This window comes from Argentina silus, assembly GCF_951799395.1.
Source record: "Argentina silus genome assembly, chromosome: 13".
NCBI lineage: Eukaryota > Metazoa > Chordata > Actinopteri > Argentiniformes > Argentinidae > Argentina > Argentina silus.
Genome location: NC_139667.1, coordinates 10,926,360 through 10,944,276, shown reverse-complemented (window position 1 = coordinate 10,944,276; position 17,917 = coordinate 10,926,360). Strand labels below are relative to the sequence as shown.

At 46.5% G+C, this 17,917-nt stretch overlaps 1 protein-coding gene across 2 annotated transcripts in view; it reads right to left on the bottom strand.

Moving 5' to 3' along the window:
• tiam2a (TIAM Rac1 associated GEF 2a) overlaps positions 1-16,200 on the bottom strand; it is a 57,639-nt gene extending 41,439 nt beyond the window's left edge. For both annotated transcript variants that reach the window (XM_083683665.1, XM_083683666.1), the window contains exons 1-3: positions 16,126-16,200; positions 2,500-2,592; positions 620-1,814 (exon numbers count right to left, since the gene is read on the bottom strand). In XM_083683665.1, coding sequence (XP_083539791.1) covers positions 620-1,807 — 1,188 coding nt within the window. In that variant the 5' untranslated portion in view covers positions 1,808-1,814; positions 2,500-2,592; positions 16,126-16,200. The remainder of the gene's footprint in view (positions 1-619; positions 1,815-2,499; positions 2,593-16,125) is intronic.
• Between the last annotated feature and the right edge of the window lie 1,717 nt (positions 16,201-17,917).

Genomic DNA, 17,917 nt, shown 5'->3' with positions numbered 1-17,917 from the left:
CAACAACACTTCCTCTGCCCTTCCTTCCCTAACAAGCTGGGACAAGATGCTGGTCTTAAGACTAGCACAGGGAGATTTCACAAAAACATCACCATATTCCCCTATGGAGCGAGAGCTGCCCATAAGCATAGCTCAATACATTGAGAGGGAAATTCCTATAGGGACAGACAGACCTGATGCAGCCATACAGTATCAATGCTAAAACAACACAACAAACAGCTAGCTTTACTTTCAGCTTTAAAGTCATATCATAGACTGGGATTATATTATAGACTGGGATAATTGACTTATCTACAGACTACAGGTTAACTATAAGGGAAGACTAGTTGTAGGGACAAACTCCAAACACACACACCTATATTCCTATAAGGCCTATTATGGTTTACATACCATGCATTGACAATCTCTATAGAGGGATAGAGGAATAGAGGAATCTCTATATGGACCCTGTGAAGGACAACAGGAGTTCATACACTGATCAAACGGCACCCTATACCCGGATGTCATGCACTACATATGAACTATGCTGCCATTTCAGCTGCAACCTGAGAATCAAGACCCTGAGAGTCAACACAGACAAGAAAGAGAACAGACAGACATCCTAAGATCGCTAACTCACCTGTGTCTTCCTCTTCTTCCTGCTGAGACTTCCTGTCCAGTCACTGAGACGTCTCATACGGCTCCTGAGGGAGTCCTTCTTATGGGTGCTACCCCCGGTGCTGTGCTGGTCTTGGTCCTGGTCCTGCTCCTGGTACCTGTCCTGGGGCCGGGCCTTCCTGCAGGGCAGGGTGTAGGACGAGTACTGCCTGGCCTCCGGACACACCTCCTCAGCTGGAACATCCAGGACCAAGGCAAAGGAAGCCCGATTCTGGTGCTGGTTCTGCGGGTGGGGGAGATCTCGGTACTGGGCAGATAGGTCCTTTGCAGTGGGGAAAGTGGCTGCCATGTTGGGGTCCCGGTAGAGGTCCGTGATGGACATGGGGGGCGACTGTTGGCCAAGGGAGCCCATCTGGTAAACCCTGCTGTTACTCTGGAGTAGTTTCCTGCTGGAAGAAGAGCAAGGGTGGTCCTGCTCGCAGAGCTCCATACCGGGCCCCCAAGGCGAGTCGTACCAGGAGCCGTCAGAGCTCAGCGAGCTCCCCTTGCTGGTCCTGGTGGTGGAGGTGGATGTGGAGGTTGAGGTGGGTGCTGGAGCTCCGCAGTGGGCCTCAGGCCTCCTGCCGCTGGCCCCAGGTAGGGTAGGGGTAGAATCCAGGGTGGGGGAAAACTTGAGGAGCTGTACCGGCCCGGAGGCCTCGTCCAGGAGCAGGGCACCACCAGAGGTGTTGGTGAACTCTACCCGTAGGCTGCCATCCTTCTTGATCACCACCCTGGGACTACTCTGTTCCTCAAGACCCTCATGCCCATCCCCGTTCAGATCACTCCCTGGTCTCCCATACGAGCTCTCTCCATCGAGTCCACTCCCTTCGTAGGGGTAACCATTTTCAGCTGTCAGACGTGAGTGCCCACCTGACGGGGATCCATGCCAGCGATGCCCATTCGGACTGGCCTTCACCCCCTTGGTGACGTAGTCGTAATGCCGGGAGAAATAAGACGTGCGACTTCTGGGCGGAGAAAGGCAGCCGCGGCTGTTGGCTCTGGTCTTGTACCCCGAGCCGCCTGGCCCACCTTTCCACCACGCATGGGGTGACAACATGTCTTCTTTGGCAGAGCGGAACTTTAATGAGTAGGGTTTTTGTTTCCCGGGGAGGATACAGCTGCTGCCCTTGGGACCCTGAATGCTATACTGGCTCTCTGAGTTTCCCATTGCGATTCTGAAGGGCAAAACAGATACATGTTCATCTTATCTGAGATATGTAAGGCAGACGTCTGTTGTATGGCATAATCTCAAGTATGCTCACTGCACCGCTATGAGAGGCCTTTTACTGTAAGTCACATTAGTCATGGCTTATGATTGGCTCCATATGGACATTACAACACTACTCCTACTGACAAATGACTCCTAGAAGACAGGGTCACAGACTCAATAACATCAAACAGGCTAACATCTGAGTGAAAAGACCAAAGAAAAGGCATAATTGCGGAGAGCGTAAAATACTATAAAGACCATCTCATAATTATATAGTCGCCCCCTTTTCATTTGACTCCATTTCCATGAAAAGTGAGTTTGACGAACAAACGTTAAGCCGTCATGGGTGTTACGTGTGACGAGGCAGTGTGAAATGACTTCCAGGCGAACCCCAAAGCTCTTAACTGAGTGATGGAAGGGCATGACCACTAGACATCCACACATGGTTGATGGAAGTCAAGCTGATTAACTACAGTAACTGTAGAAAACTTGTTGTTATTGTAGCTATTGCATAATCATGTTAAGAAATGCTACTATAGTTTTGACATCTCAATCGCTACCCAGCATTAACATGCAAATAATAAATACCACACTTGAAAATCAATGCAACAATCTTTCATAAGAGAGAGAAAAGAGAACTTGAGACTCACCTGTCCTACAGTTTCTTCTCAGTGAGCATGGTTCTGGTCTCCTCTTCTCAAACGCGACCACACTTCTTCCTGCACAGTCAGGGTCAAGCTCATCTAGAGAGAGGAACACAGTGTCTTGGGGTTAGCGCTATGGCAACTTGGCTCAGGGAACCGTCTGTGACAAACCCCATGTTTGGTAACAGGTGTGCCAATTAGAGCTGAGCCCTAATCCTGGAGCTAGAGGAGCAGAGGACGCTTGGTTTTTAGTAAGAGGACTACTGTTCATTCAAATACAGAGCTGATATAAAGAAACTCCATCTCTGAAGTAGGCTGCTAACACCACAGTTACCTCAAAAGGGAAAGAGAGTACAGGACATAAAAACTGAAAATAAAACTGAAGTAAAATTAGTAGCTCTTGCTTCTAAAAACACAAGTAGCTGCATCAGGTTCCCTTACACAGTAACCGTGCATGTCAAGTCTCAAGTCAAACCAGGTCTCTACTGTGCCATCCTGACTGTACAACTACTGTAAAAACACACTTCCCCCTTGACTCAAACCTTCTTTATTCCGCCCTCCAAATTAAACATTACTTGCATTTTTCCAACTCCGCAGAACTCAATGACGTCTTCTTTGATCGGTTGGGAAACTTTTTTTTTTAAAGTGGACTACAGTATGCCTCGCTGTTTATTTTTAAAACACTGGAATTCCAGCTCTTTTTCTTCACTCTCCACTGCCAAATTTGTCCATGGGGCGGATTCCAAAAACAGAAACGGCTGGAGAGGTTTCTTACCGTGGCGCTGGTTGCTTGGTTCTAAGAAAGACCACGACCTCCAGTATAACAACCTGCATGCATGTATCTCACACTCACGAAAGCCTTCATATATATCCACCTCCTCCAGACTAGCAAGCACACGTACAGCATGTGTGTGTGTGACGCTATCGTGTAAATAGCCTCCTGCTACCAGCCTAACCTTAAGGATTAACTGATCCGTGGCATTATCTCTCCTACTTAGATGCGCCTTGACTTCTGAGTTGAGGAGGATAAGAGCGTCTGCTGAATGTGTAGATCTGACACATCAACCTAGTCTAGAGAGATGTGTACAGGGATTCCAGAGACAGACAAAGAGAGGCAGAGAGAAAGTTTTGTGCACAGGGATTCCAGAATTTGAGTAAAGACAGGGTGTGTGTTGCGTTGAGTTCAGAGGCTAACCATCACAATACATACGTACACTAGTGTTAATGAACCTGAACTTATATTCTGAGGTGGTCATTGAGAGAGAGACACAGAGAGAGAAATAGAGAGAGAGAGAGAGAGAGAGAAAGAGAGGTTTTGTGATTGAGAGGGAACACTTGCCCATGTGAATGTGTTTCTGCCAGAAGAACAAGACTAGTGTGAGAGTTCCAAAGCAGCTTTGCTGACACAGACAAGTTCCCAAGTTCAGACCTCTCAACCTTCCATGGGGATGCCAAGTTACAGTAAGACCAGAGGCCACGTGACCTGTCCTATAGGCCAGAGAAAAAGCCAGCAATGGTCATGGGTGAGCAGTCGAGTCGACCAAACTTGCTCCAACTCCACTAGGACTTAAATGTTGCCTTGAACCTCCTCAGGCTTTCCAAAGCTGTGGGAAAACCGGAGCGCCATCTCTCACGGTGGGATTTACTATCCATCTGCTGTCTTCTCTACATCTAGCCCCGTCCGACCTCCTGACTCTCTACTAATTAACATCAACAACAATTAGCCTAGTGTCTGAGAGCTAATGGGTTTGAAGAAGGAACGAATGAATGAATGGGGAAACCAAACAACGGTCTTTTGGGAGCAAACAGTCCAAGTGCAGCTGCCGTGCAGCAGGAGTCAGAATAAAGCTTGTTGTCACAATGACTGCTTCCTTTCAACTCTAACACAGTTCTTGTTCCAACAAAGTTTATTCAGGCAAAGAGCAGGCTGAGATTTTAAAAGGCTTGAATGCGAAAACAAACACGCACACACACAAACTCTCTCTCTCTCTCTCTCTCTCTCTCTCTCTCTCTCTCTCGAGACATCAGCCTTCTGCTGTGGGCTGAACCAGTGCATTCATTGTGACACTGTTTTTGTGACAAGTTTTCCTGGGCTGAACCACTCCCTCTGAACCCCTGCCTACAGCATGGTATGTTCCTCAATAGGCTCTACTATAGGCCATCTGCTCAGGGGGTAAAGGACCTCCACCATCCCTCCCCCTCTTGGCCTGTGACCTAGCATTCTTCTGCTAATGCCCCAGAATGACTCCCACGTTCGCTTAGTGTTTAGTCTCGCCTGGAGTCTCAGGGCTGCTGCAGCCTTGGGCCAACTCAGTGAGGAGTGAGGACACACTTCAACAGAGGAAAATCACAGCATAGTTGTATTGTAGAGGGGGTGGGGTTATAGTAGTGGGGTGTTCATGTCACTGCATTTTTCCCTCATGAGAGCAACGGCATGTCCTTGAGACAGGAGCCACAAAGCCCCCCTTACACACACACACACACACACTCAAACAACCATGTGCACACACATACACTCACAGGGTTGCAGAAGCAGACTTGCAGTTATAGGACTCTTGTCCTTGAAGGTAAACTTGAAGAAAGCATGAACAAACCATTGACACAGCAGTGTGAAACATGGGGCAGGGCCCTTCCCTAGAGGACAAGCTCGCAGCTCCAGAAGCCCTTGCTAGTGCAGTTTTATAACCCACTACGCTAGAACACTGGAGATTAACAATGGCTAGCTGTGCATTTCTTGAAGGCTGTCCTTAAGGGAACCCCTTTGTGGAAAAAGAGGAAAAAACCCTGATATGAAATTTGGACAGTCATATTTATCAAACGGAGACAGACCCTTAGTTTTGACACACATCTGACATGAAGTGCACTCCAAAACAGTTACTATTATTGCCTCATTAATCATTTAAACGTAGGCAGCATAATGGTTTCTGGTCTTGCGACCTGTATTGTTCAAATGAAGCAAACTCATGATGTCATTGTTATTATTGGTTATCAAATGTTACCTCATGGCTTCCTTCTGTCAAATCACTGCCTGTGTGACTCCTCCCTTATCACTTTCCTGTGGCGGCACACACACACACACGCACAGGCACACACACACACACACACACATTTTCTCTCTCTCTCTAGGATTTTTAGAGAACCAGCAGATTATTGGAACCCAAAAAGCACTGAAACTCACCAGTGACAGCAACAGGAAGTAAATAAAAAGTAAATAGAATGTTTGTTTTAAGACGAGAAGGAAATATCCGGTGGAGCTTTGACATATAGACTAGATTTAAGGGATCTTGTGGCCGTTCGCTTATGAGGAGAAAATAAAGTCCATGAATCATAGACTGCAGGCCTATATTACAGTGTGGTCGATTCTACTGTATTGCCAAAGCCACGGAGCATCAATCAGACTGCTTGTTAGTGTCCTTTTGGACTTTTTCATTATACATTTAAAAAAGTCCACGTCTGGCTCCTTAGCAAAAACTGCCATGGCGCCCTCTGAGTGATTTAAACAGATAGGCCTCTGTTGCAGTTACTTCAAATGCCAAGACAGTCACAACATTTTAATCTAATTTCCTCAACAATGCAACATCACTTGGAGGATCCCAGATGTACATTTTTTGCCAGATTTACCATAAGATCCACATTGTGAACTGGAAGACAGAGCAGAATTACACCATATTGAATGTCAAAACTCCCAAGCCAAGCTGTGCTAACAATGCTGTGAATACGAACGCTGACAACGCCAAAACAGCCAGCTGATAACAAGGTCTCTAGTGATTGTGGGAGGTGACCTTCCTGTATAATCCACTTAGGAGTCTACAGGAGAACTACAGGACTTTATACAGCAGTGAACATGCCTTTGATTTCTACCGGAACATCTTGAAACAATAACTAGCATGCTTAAGCCAGGTTGTACACAAACACAACACCAGACAAAAGAGACACAGACCTGTCTACACCTGTGTGCACCTGGATGAAAGGACATCCTAAATCAACTTTTTTTTATTCCAGGATTCCCTTAATCCTGGTAATAGAGGAAACAAAGGGGGAGGATAAAACAGAGACACAAAAACATCCCTTACCTCCGTCCAAAAGCTTTAATCTACAAACTCTTTGAAGATCAACCAAGGAGAATTCAGCGCTCTGTGATCTTAAAGTGGATTCTCCTCCGTCAGGCTTAAAGTGACACAGACACACACAGCGAGCTCACACCGACTGACTGACTGACTCACACACTCAGGGACACATGTGGAAACTGGAAACTCCCTCCCTGAGCTCCTCGGCACAGCGAATTGTAAACCTCCAGGGTAACGCGGGGCAACGGAGCACGGCAAGGGGGGAAAAAAGAGAGGAAAAAGTGAAAGTGCTCTACGCTAAACACTCCCTCCAGTGAGACCCACAGATGGAGTATTTCTGGTTGAGGAACTCACTATAACCTAGTATCCATCCACAAACTACCTTAGTTTTCCCTCTATCCTGCTTTTCCGTTGGCTATGGTGGAGGACGCAGGGTTTTATTTTTTTATACCCAAAGCGGTTTTCCATGGTCGGATCGAGGTGATTGGGCGAGACAAGCTGGCAATGATGCTGTGTAGTGCCTAGGAGGCACCAGGGAGAGGGCTGCTATGACTGGAGCTCTTGTCTGACCCAACATACCACAATGACCCCAAGAGAGTGCTACCAAGCCAGGCTGAGGCTACTACTCAGAGAGAGGGAAGAGGGGGAAGAGGGAGGGGTAAGGGGGAGCAGGAGTGGGGTTAAGAGAAGGGGGTGATTGAAGACCAGGAGATGGATAGAAGGAGAGCAAGGGAGAGTAGCAGTGAAAGAGAAGGGGGTTGGGTTGGGTGGTGTGTCAGGCCAGAGGGGTCAGATCTGCATCCACTTTAAAAGCTAATTAAGACATAGGATGAAGAGTCTCAACTCCACACACACACACACACATTACATTCCCTGGAATTAACATTTCTGAAATGTTAGGCTTTCCCACTAGATCCAAATAGTGACCGCCTCCCTAACACACACACACACACACAAGCACACAGATGCACACACAGCTCTATAATACACATAGTTGTGGTCACACAAACTTCATTCAGACTGGCCCATTGAGGAAGCCACAGCACAGCAGGACCAGTCACTGGACTGGAGTATGACTGGAGGCGACTGTGCCAGACAATTCCAAAAGCTGCTCCTTTCTTCTCCTCTTCAGGGTTTTTGTGAGGATTTGTTCAATTGTATTTCTATGTACTCACAAGAAGTAAGTGAACGGCTAGGGTTCAAAATAACTGAAATACTCAGCAGAACGGAACAAAGCCCAAGTAGGCCTCATTTGAATTTTTATATATTTTGTGTGTTCTTGGGCTTCAAAACCCCACAAAATCCAGGAAAAGATAACAGTTACATCCTCATCTTGCGCTGGAAGTAACAACACAGCACTCAGTATTAAAACTCAGAGGTCCATCAAACCTCGTTTCCTGACTAGAAAATAAAGACCAGTAAAGAAAATAAAGAGACGTCTCTTTAAAACCATATACACCTATTCAGAATTAGAAACCCTTCTGTAGTTATTTCACAACAAGGAAGATGTCCTACTCAAACCCAACAGAGGGCGCTCTATTCTTGGTCCTCACTGATCTCAGACCGCACCACAGCAAACACTCAAATGATCAACCAACAACAACATAACACATACTAACAACAATTCAAAACCAATCTCCATGGCTAAAGCTGCTGTGGAGAATAGCCGTTACCTGCTGCATAGGCCATCAGGTCCACCAACAATAACACCAGCATTCACAAGGGCACAACAACACTGTCACAGCGTAACAGTCCTGGAGGTCTAGACCCCAGAAACCTTGAGGCGTCTTCAAGGAGCATTGGAGGCAACCGTGGAAGGGGGTTAGCCAACACACACTCGACAGAGAAGCATAAAGAAAGGGAAGGAGAGAGAGAAATAGGGAGGGAGGGAAAGTGGTGTTATACATATTCATACGGAGCAGGTGTGAGTCATTTCACAGAGCACAATGGATTGACCCTAATTAAGAGCAATTAACGCCATCAACGAGCTCTCGGGGGGCGGATTCAAATCCTTTTATATCCTAATCTCTTTTCTCTCAACTAAATGTCCCGTGTGTGTCTACAAGCCATTTCAGCCAACACCCTGACAGATAAAGTGCTTCAACGTCCAGGAACACTGTGAGACATTATTGTTGCAATAAACTGCATTCATATTGCTTTTTTTGCAAGGTCTAAAACAGTGTCTAGATGGCCGTGGTTTCTGAAGGGAAGGGCTGGGTTTAACCCACAGATAAATAGGTTTAAGCAGTGTATCGGGGGTGAGGTTTGCTGAACAGTAGATAGTACATTCTGGTACTGGTCCACCCTGATAATACATCCCTGTCCTCCCTCTCACTCTCTCACTCCATCACCGCCCTCAGTCAGACTAGACACCGAGGCACACTCCAGGACCAATGTTCACTCCCACCCGGCGCCCGCCTTGGCTTGCCCTTCCACTTCCAATCTCCACCTCCACACCTCCTCCCTTCCCATCCCTCACCATAATTACCACAGTAAAACCAACACACAGCCATAAAGACATTTTGACAATAGCAACATATAATAATAAATAATTATTTATTTATTTATTTATAGAGCATATTTTCGTACAGCGACTGTAGCTCAAAGTGCTGTACATAAAAAGTCAGAGAAACAATAGTACAATAGAAGAAAAGTGAAATAGAAATAGAAAGAAAACTTAAGAGAGAAAAGGTGAGGAGACCACTTCCACCTTGTCCCTCGTTGGGGATAGTAAGTGGTGGTTCAGGAGACTAGGGGATACCTCCCTCCCTATAATTTACAATGTTCTCACTGTGTCTCTTTGTCCAAACTCATCCTAAAATGGACGCAACTGCTGGTGGGCTTATGCTCTGTTGCTCATACCGATCCAGGCTTTCCATATCAGTGGATAGGATATAGAAAAGATGATTTAGCTGATTCTGTAGGCAGTACGTGGAAAATCAGACAAATTATTCCACACCACATCTCAGCCCCATTAATATACAACCCTCCCTCTATTAAAAAACTGCATATGGTGGTTCCCGAGGGAGGACCCAAATAGAGGGGAGGAGAACGAGAGAGAGAGAGACACTGCAGCTAATAAGCCAGTCTTTCTCATCTTAAACGCTGTGACAGATGCATCCTGGTAGCTGGAGGCTATTTATAATTTGACGCCATTGATGATCATGCTCATGTGGGAATACAGTTGCAACACCCAGTGGGACGGCAATTTAGCGAACAAAACTTCCAAGTTGAGAGAAATTAGAGCGATGTAGGGATGAATGAGAAAGAGAGACTTGGAATTCAGACACACCGGGGTCTCACTGATTCAGGGTCACAGGTCAGTTCTTTTGTTCTACGCTGAACTCCCTGCTCCCCCTTCTCCAATCTCACTCACACACACACACAGACAGGCGCACACCGACACAGACACAGACACACACACACACACAATGTGAAATAAGTCATATTGATCTACCCAAAGATGAACAAAGCACACCAATAAACACTGTTCGTCCACACAAATGAACACCCTACGTGTTAGGGGTTATCCAAAGTCACTGAGTCCCCCCCGTCGCTCTTCCGACCAGTCACAACATCTCCTAGCTGCCTCTCCAACTGCCAGTCTTCCTCAGTTTTTAGGAATTCAGCGTCTGTCATAGACAGTGCCCCAGAGAGATCGACAGCCAGATGAACCCTCTGTCAATTCCCCTGTCAGAGACAGCCCCAGTGGAAGCCTTCTACAAAGAGACTGTGTCAGAGACGGCTCTTGCCCCAGAACTACAAGACAGAGAGAGTATTTCTCCCCCCCCCCCCCCCCCCCCCCCGCGCCCCAACAGAGACGTTACTGGATCCAGTCAAACCTGGAGTAAACAGCTACTCATGCCATGTTCAGAGGAACAAGAGCTTTAAAATCCTCAGAGAAGTGTCACTCTCTATTTTGGTTGATGTCAGCAAGTGTGTGTGAGTGTGAGTGTGTGAGTGTATGAGTGCAAGGGAGAGAGAATGCTGCTGGATGGAAATCCACATCAAAGTTACAGGGATATCAATCAGGCACCAGTAGGCCAGATAAGCCTGGCCCTGGTTCAAAAGGAAGCTCTGTGTGTGTGTGTGTGTGTGTGTGTGTGTGTATGTGTGTGTGTGTAAAAGTTTTCCTGCACTGATTTAACCCCCAAAACGACCTTTCTCTGTCCATTAAGCTGCTTAATGAGGACGGAAGCTGATGAGATGCTGATTTACACCTGCAGTTCTCCAGCTGTGGCAGAAGAGAGACACACACAAACACACAAGCTCCCTTCTCTATAAAGTCCCATAGGTGTGTGTGTGTGTGTGTGTGTGATCCCGCTCATACACACACACACACACACACACTCACAATCTGTATTACTTGTGATTGGCCTCTTATCTGACCCTCTGGTAAACAAGCCCCTACCCACCAGTTCTGAGGAGACCAACCCAGGAAGACAGGGCATGCCAGCTTCCTCCCCGAAAGGAAGAAATGAAGAGAGGAGAGAGAAGGAGAGGATGGATACAGAGTGAAAAGCGGGACTGGGCTCTGACTAACACTGTTGAAAGACACTAGATATCTTCCAGAAAAATCTGCAGACCAAAGCCTTCCACAGCCATATCTGTGAGATCAGCTTTTTCTTCTCAGTGAGGTCGACTCAAATCTGTTCCAGCCATACCATAGGACGAATCCCAGCATCACCCCACTAACCCCTCCCTCCCTTTCACTCCCAATTCCCTTCTCTAAATCTCTACAAACACACACACACACACCACTTCCCCTCCCTATAAAGTCCCATAGGCGCCGTGTGTGTGTGTGTGCGCGCGCGTGTGGGAGTCTAAACCATGTTATCAACTCTTAAATTGAATAAGGTTGACTGCGTGTCCTCTGTCTACTGTAGGGTAATCTGTCACCTCCCACTGGTGTGAGAGGAGCCATTAATAAAATCAGCCTTCAGCTTTGCTCAGTCATTACCATACGGCCCCCTCTGTGCTCTGTACAGGCGTATACGAGATGCGTAGGAGACAGATTACAACACCACTGTGATCCATCACAGAAAATTGACCAGCGCCCAACAATACAGGTCACAGAGGCAAGAGAGAGATCAATAGAACCTGGATTATCAGGGACAATGATAGGGGGATTGAGGGGAGGGGGAGGTGTGTGTGTGTGTGTGTGGGGGGGGGGGTCAGGACTGGACACACACATGCTGTACAGTACACTACGATAAAAACACACACAAAACACACACACACAGGTCCAGATCAGAGTCGAACAAACTAAAGAAGCCAAGTCAATTCATTGATGGCTTGAAAGACAATGTGAACGGTTGACGGTGTCACACTTAAACTGGTTCAGCAACTTGTGCAACAGACTAATGGGCTTCACATGCTGTACAGTCATCTATCTGGGCTAGTAGAGCAGACGGCCGCCTTTGTCCCAGCAGAGCCAGACACACACCTGCTGCACTGGCACACACACAATGCTGCAGGGGGAGGCCAAACACTCATCCAGATGCTTTGTGTGAGTATGTGTGTGTGTGTGTGTGTGTGTGTACACGCACAAGTGTGTACGCATGTGGTGCCAGCACATCCATCCATCACTGCCAAAGGTACTCATTATCCCCTCCACATCCTCTCCAGGAGTACAGATGCCAGGGGGGTTGCCCTTGTGGCCTCCCCCACGCAAACTGCCTTCTTTCTGGGCTAAGATCAGCACCCGGGTCTCTGGTCCTAGTTTTACCCTGGGCCTAAACTACTGAAGAGAGGATTTGGCAGAGTGGGGTGAAGGATTTCTATCATGCGGGACTAGAAACCCAGAGGACAGGTTGGCACTAAGGACACTAGGTTAACTGTCCCTGGATCCATATGTTCCTGATAGCGTTTGATTAAATAAAGCTTCAATTTCATATCCAAAGCATGGAGGAGAGTCAAACCGCAAAAGACCATGAATCATTTAATTCACTTTGATCCAATTTGTGACCACTATCAGAGGCAAAGAGGTCTCCTGGGAGACCAGGATACGAGATGGGGGGAAACCAAATACGGACAATGAATACATGAATATGTGAACTGATGCATTCAGACGAATTAAAATGAAATGTAAGGAGAAGTCAAGGGCAGGGTGAAAGTCATAGATCCTGCCGCCTCAGCACCTTATTATGGGGACTTATGATACTCCGGTCCTGATATTATTATGGACTTATGATACTCTGGAAGGGCTCGATAGGGACGTCTTTCTCTACCAACACCTCGACAAATCACATGAATGACAGACACCAGCTCGTAGAGCCAAAATGGCTGTATGCCATTTTAATCACTGGTCCAGGGCCAGTCTAGCTGCTTAGCTCATAATGGTGAAGGTTATGACGGTGATGAGAAGTAAGTACAGATCCCAAGTCAGTCTTTGCGTCATTCGGTCCTCTGTGGTTCCATGTGAGTGGAATAGCCTTTAGGTGAACTCAGAGGGGACTGGGGAGGGTGGCAGTAGGGTGGATAGGATGGTATGTGTGGATAGGATGGTGCGTTGCTGACAGCATCAGCCACCGGGTCTATATCAGAGACATGTAAACAAACGTCCAGAGTCCACCGTTCACAAAATAAACCATCCATCAGGACTAATCTAAGTTGTTTACGCACGGCACCTGGTGAATACCACTTTATGTACACACTCGCTAAAGCTGACGCATACACACATGGGCATATACACACACATGGGCATACACACACACACACGCTAAATGAGCAGACGTCACTGTTACAGTAAGACATATGTAAACACAACTCTACCACCCACGTACCAGAAGCAGAGAGAGGTCACGGAAATCTCCACCGTAGCTCAGCTCCTGAAACAGCTCTGGCTGTTCAAAGCTCAACTTACAAGCCCCTCTATACCAGACAGTTGTACCCTTTGATATTCTGTCTTAGATCTCAGTCTTGGCAGGTTGTTTTATCTCAAATATGACCGTTAGAATTGCAATAATGACTCCAGTTCAGTGAGTGAGATAGGCTACAGAAAGAACTGAGTATTAAATGAGGACATATACAACAGGGGAAAAAGAAAGAAAGAAAACGGCTGCTATTTCTCCAGCCCACTGTGCATGAGCAAAAAGAGCAAACGAGTGAGAGGAAAATGAAATATTCCACTCTCAGAGGGCAATTAAAGTGGAATTGTAAACAATAAAGAAGCAAGTGTAATTCCACTTCCATTGTCATCCAAATGAGGACACATGGATAGTACAACACAATCAATACGACAGAGCGTCTTGTTCGCTCGCCAAGGCAATTGATCAACCTTAGTTAAACCCCAAACAGCGGCAACGCTAGAGTCGTGTAAACCGCTTACGAAAAAAGAGCGGTATTTATACGGTCCCTATTGGCTAGCGATATAAACAACTAATTGTGGGTTTTTTTCGGCATGAACTCCAAACGTGTATATTTCAGCTCAAAGTCCATTACCACAGATGTTATCCCTTCTAACCTGAGAGAAAGTGGCTATACAGGAGCAGGGCAGGAATGTGAGCTATTCTGCCTGCTCAGCGAAGTGAGAGTATTTATGGTCGATGGCGATGTCTGTTGGCTCGGAGCCAGACTCCTACACACGCTGCGGTGGTGGAACTGACAGGAATTCTGCTGACCAGGTCCCCTTCTCTGAAGGTACCAGGTTACTTGGAAAAACCTCCTCTCGTATGCTCACGGACACACACACACGGACACACACACACACACACACAATTAACCTCCACCTCCACCTCTGGATGCAATTAACCTCCACCTCTATGGTAACAATGCATTCACTCCTCGCCACATTCCATTGACCACTGGACAGCCAATCATACCATTCCTTTCATATGAGATAAGTTAGAGTACCAACGTTGATTATTATAAGCAGTCTATTCAGACACACCCTTTATGCTTTATGACTGTAATTAGATAGTAGATCCATATCCACATGGACTGGACTTGACCCCATTGCACCAGGTCATAAACACACACACACACACACACACACACTCAGTCAGTGTTAGCTAAATCCAGGCTGTGGTAACTGGGGGTGCCTGTGGTTGCAGTAGGGATAGGCTGGCTGTTTTTACTATCTGAGAAATGAGGCCACAGTGGAGCCCATGACACCCTCTCTCTGTGTGTGTGTGTGTGTCACAGATGAGTGCTCAGGCACTCGGCCGCTCACGAACAGCTTTACCACCTGCAGAGCAGAGCATGTGTGGCTGGTCTTACTGCTGATGTAGATGCTGCCTGTCCGAGAGGCAACCTAGATTCCACACGGAACTGTGTCAGGGTCAGGCGTGCATTACATGAGCCTTGTGCAATGTTGCCTTGGTGTGCGTACGTGTGTGTATACCTCTGTATTGTGTGTGTGTGTGTGTGTGTGTGTGTGTGGCTGAGCGTTTTCCCTCATTTTGTTCAATTGGAAACACATTTTTGCCTGCTCAGTGTCTCACTTGGAGGGAAGTCAACAGAATCAATCCACATCTAGAATGCAAGACAAGATGATGTTTCACTCTTGAATTATCACTTCCAATGTATTTACTTTGAGATTTATATATTGACCAAACCCATAACAGCTGCTAAGCAAAGCAGTACCGGGCTTGACCCAGACTGAAAAGAAAAATAAGCAGCCAGGACAAGCAAACAATTGATGGTGGGAAAACACAAAAACAACCAAACCAGTTTCTCAAGTTATGGAACGTGGAGACTATATTGAAAACCACAGGCAAATCTACGCAAATCAAACGCTTTTGTACTCTCAACAGAATCTTTCAAAGGAAGGAATGCCATTTCAAAGTCATTCAATGTAGCTCGCTAGCTAGCTAGCCATCTAACACAGGGACAGACTGGCACCTAGGCTAGGGGAGGTGGTACTATTGGGCTAGGGGGGGGGGGGTACTAAGTACTAGCAGCTGTGCCACATGTGCATGGGCTTTTATTGACATGATTGAATTAAAGCCGATGCCAAGCCCATTATTACCCCATTCATGAGGGGGCTAAAGAATGTCAATGAGGACCCGCCATCGTTAGGCGGGCGTGCAGATTGCCCGATGAGAAAACACACTGTAACATTACAGGCACTTAAACTATGAGGGTTTATGTTTAAGTCCTCGGGATCATAGCAAAAAAAAATCATTGATCAGTCGTTAATTTTAATCTACCAGAATGACTTAATTAGCGTGGCGTATAATGTGGAATACCAGATGTAGCAGGGACTGGTGCTTTTCTATAGAGCAGACCGGGTATTGACGGGCAGATGCTCCAGCCAGTAGAGGTCAGAGAGGGTCAAGCTGCTTCTTTATGAGAGGACAAGGGGGGTATTTTCTCTGCACTTTCATTCCTTAATCTGGGCGATCTAACAGGGAATGGAGCTGGCTAGTTAGTTAACCCTTGCAAACAGACACAAAACAGCCTCTGTTTGGTTCTTCACTGGTGGGCACTGGGCAGACAGCAAGTGGTCTAAACCCTATAGCAGGGAGGAGAGAGGGAGGGATGGAGAGAGAGAGAGAGAGAGAGAGAGAGAGAGAGAGAGAGAGAGAGAGAGCGAGACAGCGAGAGACCCTTATAGACTTACATATTCTGTCATTCACCTCAGACTCCTGGTCTCCAGAGCAGGAATCAAAGGCAGCCACCACCGAGTTGGGAGGCTGTGGATAATAACAGGAAAGAACAGGAAATAAGGGAATTTGACAACACTAGAAAAGCACACAAACACTGCCAGCAGTCAGACACGACAGCCCAACACTGCCAACCCTGATGGCCACATATGCAGATAGAGCTCTGGCTGCTTTGACTACTGTATACCAGTCTTCAGACTTCTCAGTCCTCCATATTGACATGTGGTTGTTCAGTTAATGCCTGTTGAAAGATGAAACCCCTTTGGTGGAACGGTAGTGTAAAAATGTAGTATGTTTGCCTGCGGGTGCGTGCATGTGTGTGTGTAATTGAATGCAGCTCTGTCAGAGACAACCTCAAGGCAAGCTAACAGACAATGCACATAGCATGGCAGAGGAGCCATGAGATGCTAATAGGACTTGAGTCTGGAAGCTTGTTAAAAAGCGCTTGTTAACCAGGTGAGGATAACTGTGAGAAGACAGCGGTGCCTATAGGATAGCATCATTAGCAAAGTCAGCAGGCAGGTCTAGCACTAAAAACTCCCTACTGATGAAGAATAACTGTAGCTTTTGTCATCATCCTTCCACACAACAGACCAGACCAGACCAGACCAGATCAGATCAGACCAGACCAGACCAGACCAGACCAGACCATGGCCATCTGGTGACTCAGACATCCTCTGGGACTGAGTCTTTGACTGAGTGCATCTAAATACTCTCCACATGTTAATACATAAAGACCAAAGGGTTCTACTTCCCCGTTAAAACGGTTCTCTCATCTAACCATCAGACCGCCTCTATGATCAGGCCAATGTAGTAAGTAAGAGAACAGAAGGTAACATACTGTTGTAGATGAGTAATACCATGTAACAAACCAACCACAGAGAAACAGACTAATAACACTACAGGAGTCTATACAAGTTCAGCTCCGGGCAACTCTTACTTAGACTGAGGCTAAACCAAAAGGAAACCCCAGTTTTTGGCTTTTCTCTGGACTGTTATTATTAGTTCAGGCCGAGACATGGATATGAACATATGTACTGTAAAATATCATTATTAGTATGAAAAAAGAGCCACAAGTTTCCAGCGAGGCTAGCCTCTCCACGCGAGCTAACCACAGAGCTAGCTGCTTCTCCTCCAGCCCACACCGCTTCTGCTGGAAAGACCAATCTAGGGCTTCCTAAATTACCACTCGGGAGTCAGGCCAGTGCCTAAAGACACAAAAGGGAGGTTTAGAATAACTTTTAACGAAACAGCATAGTTATTGGAATCATTCTAATATAATAAGAATGCCTGCATGACAGAAATAGCCATTTCATCTCAAACGACTGGGCGAATCAGCACGAATAAAAGCTGCCTTTTTCTGCCGAACTAAGGCAAATATATTGAGAGAAACAAGAAAAAGCCTGCAGATATTAATCGCTATAGTTAAATGAATGCTTCCTTTGCCACGCCTAATACATCCTACGTTGGACTGTCTAAGACACAGTGCCATCTGAGTGAGTTACATATATTAGTCACCAGACAGGGTGTGTGCTCTACTCACTGCTCTCATGGGAATAGGAATAAATGATATTTTCACAGTGGGTAAGCCTAAGTCACAGACATCACAGTGTGAGGATGAAAGAAAACATAAACGCTTTACTTGGTTATTCGGCGAACATGGTTATTCAGAGATGAAAGGTATTTGAAAGCAAGCTCTCAGAATGGGAGAACGGACTGCCATTACCGGCAATTGGGTTCCCTTTGAGC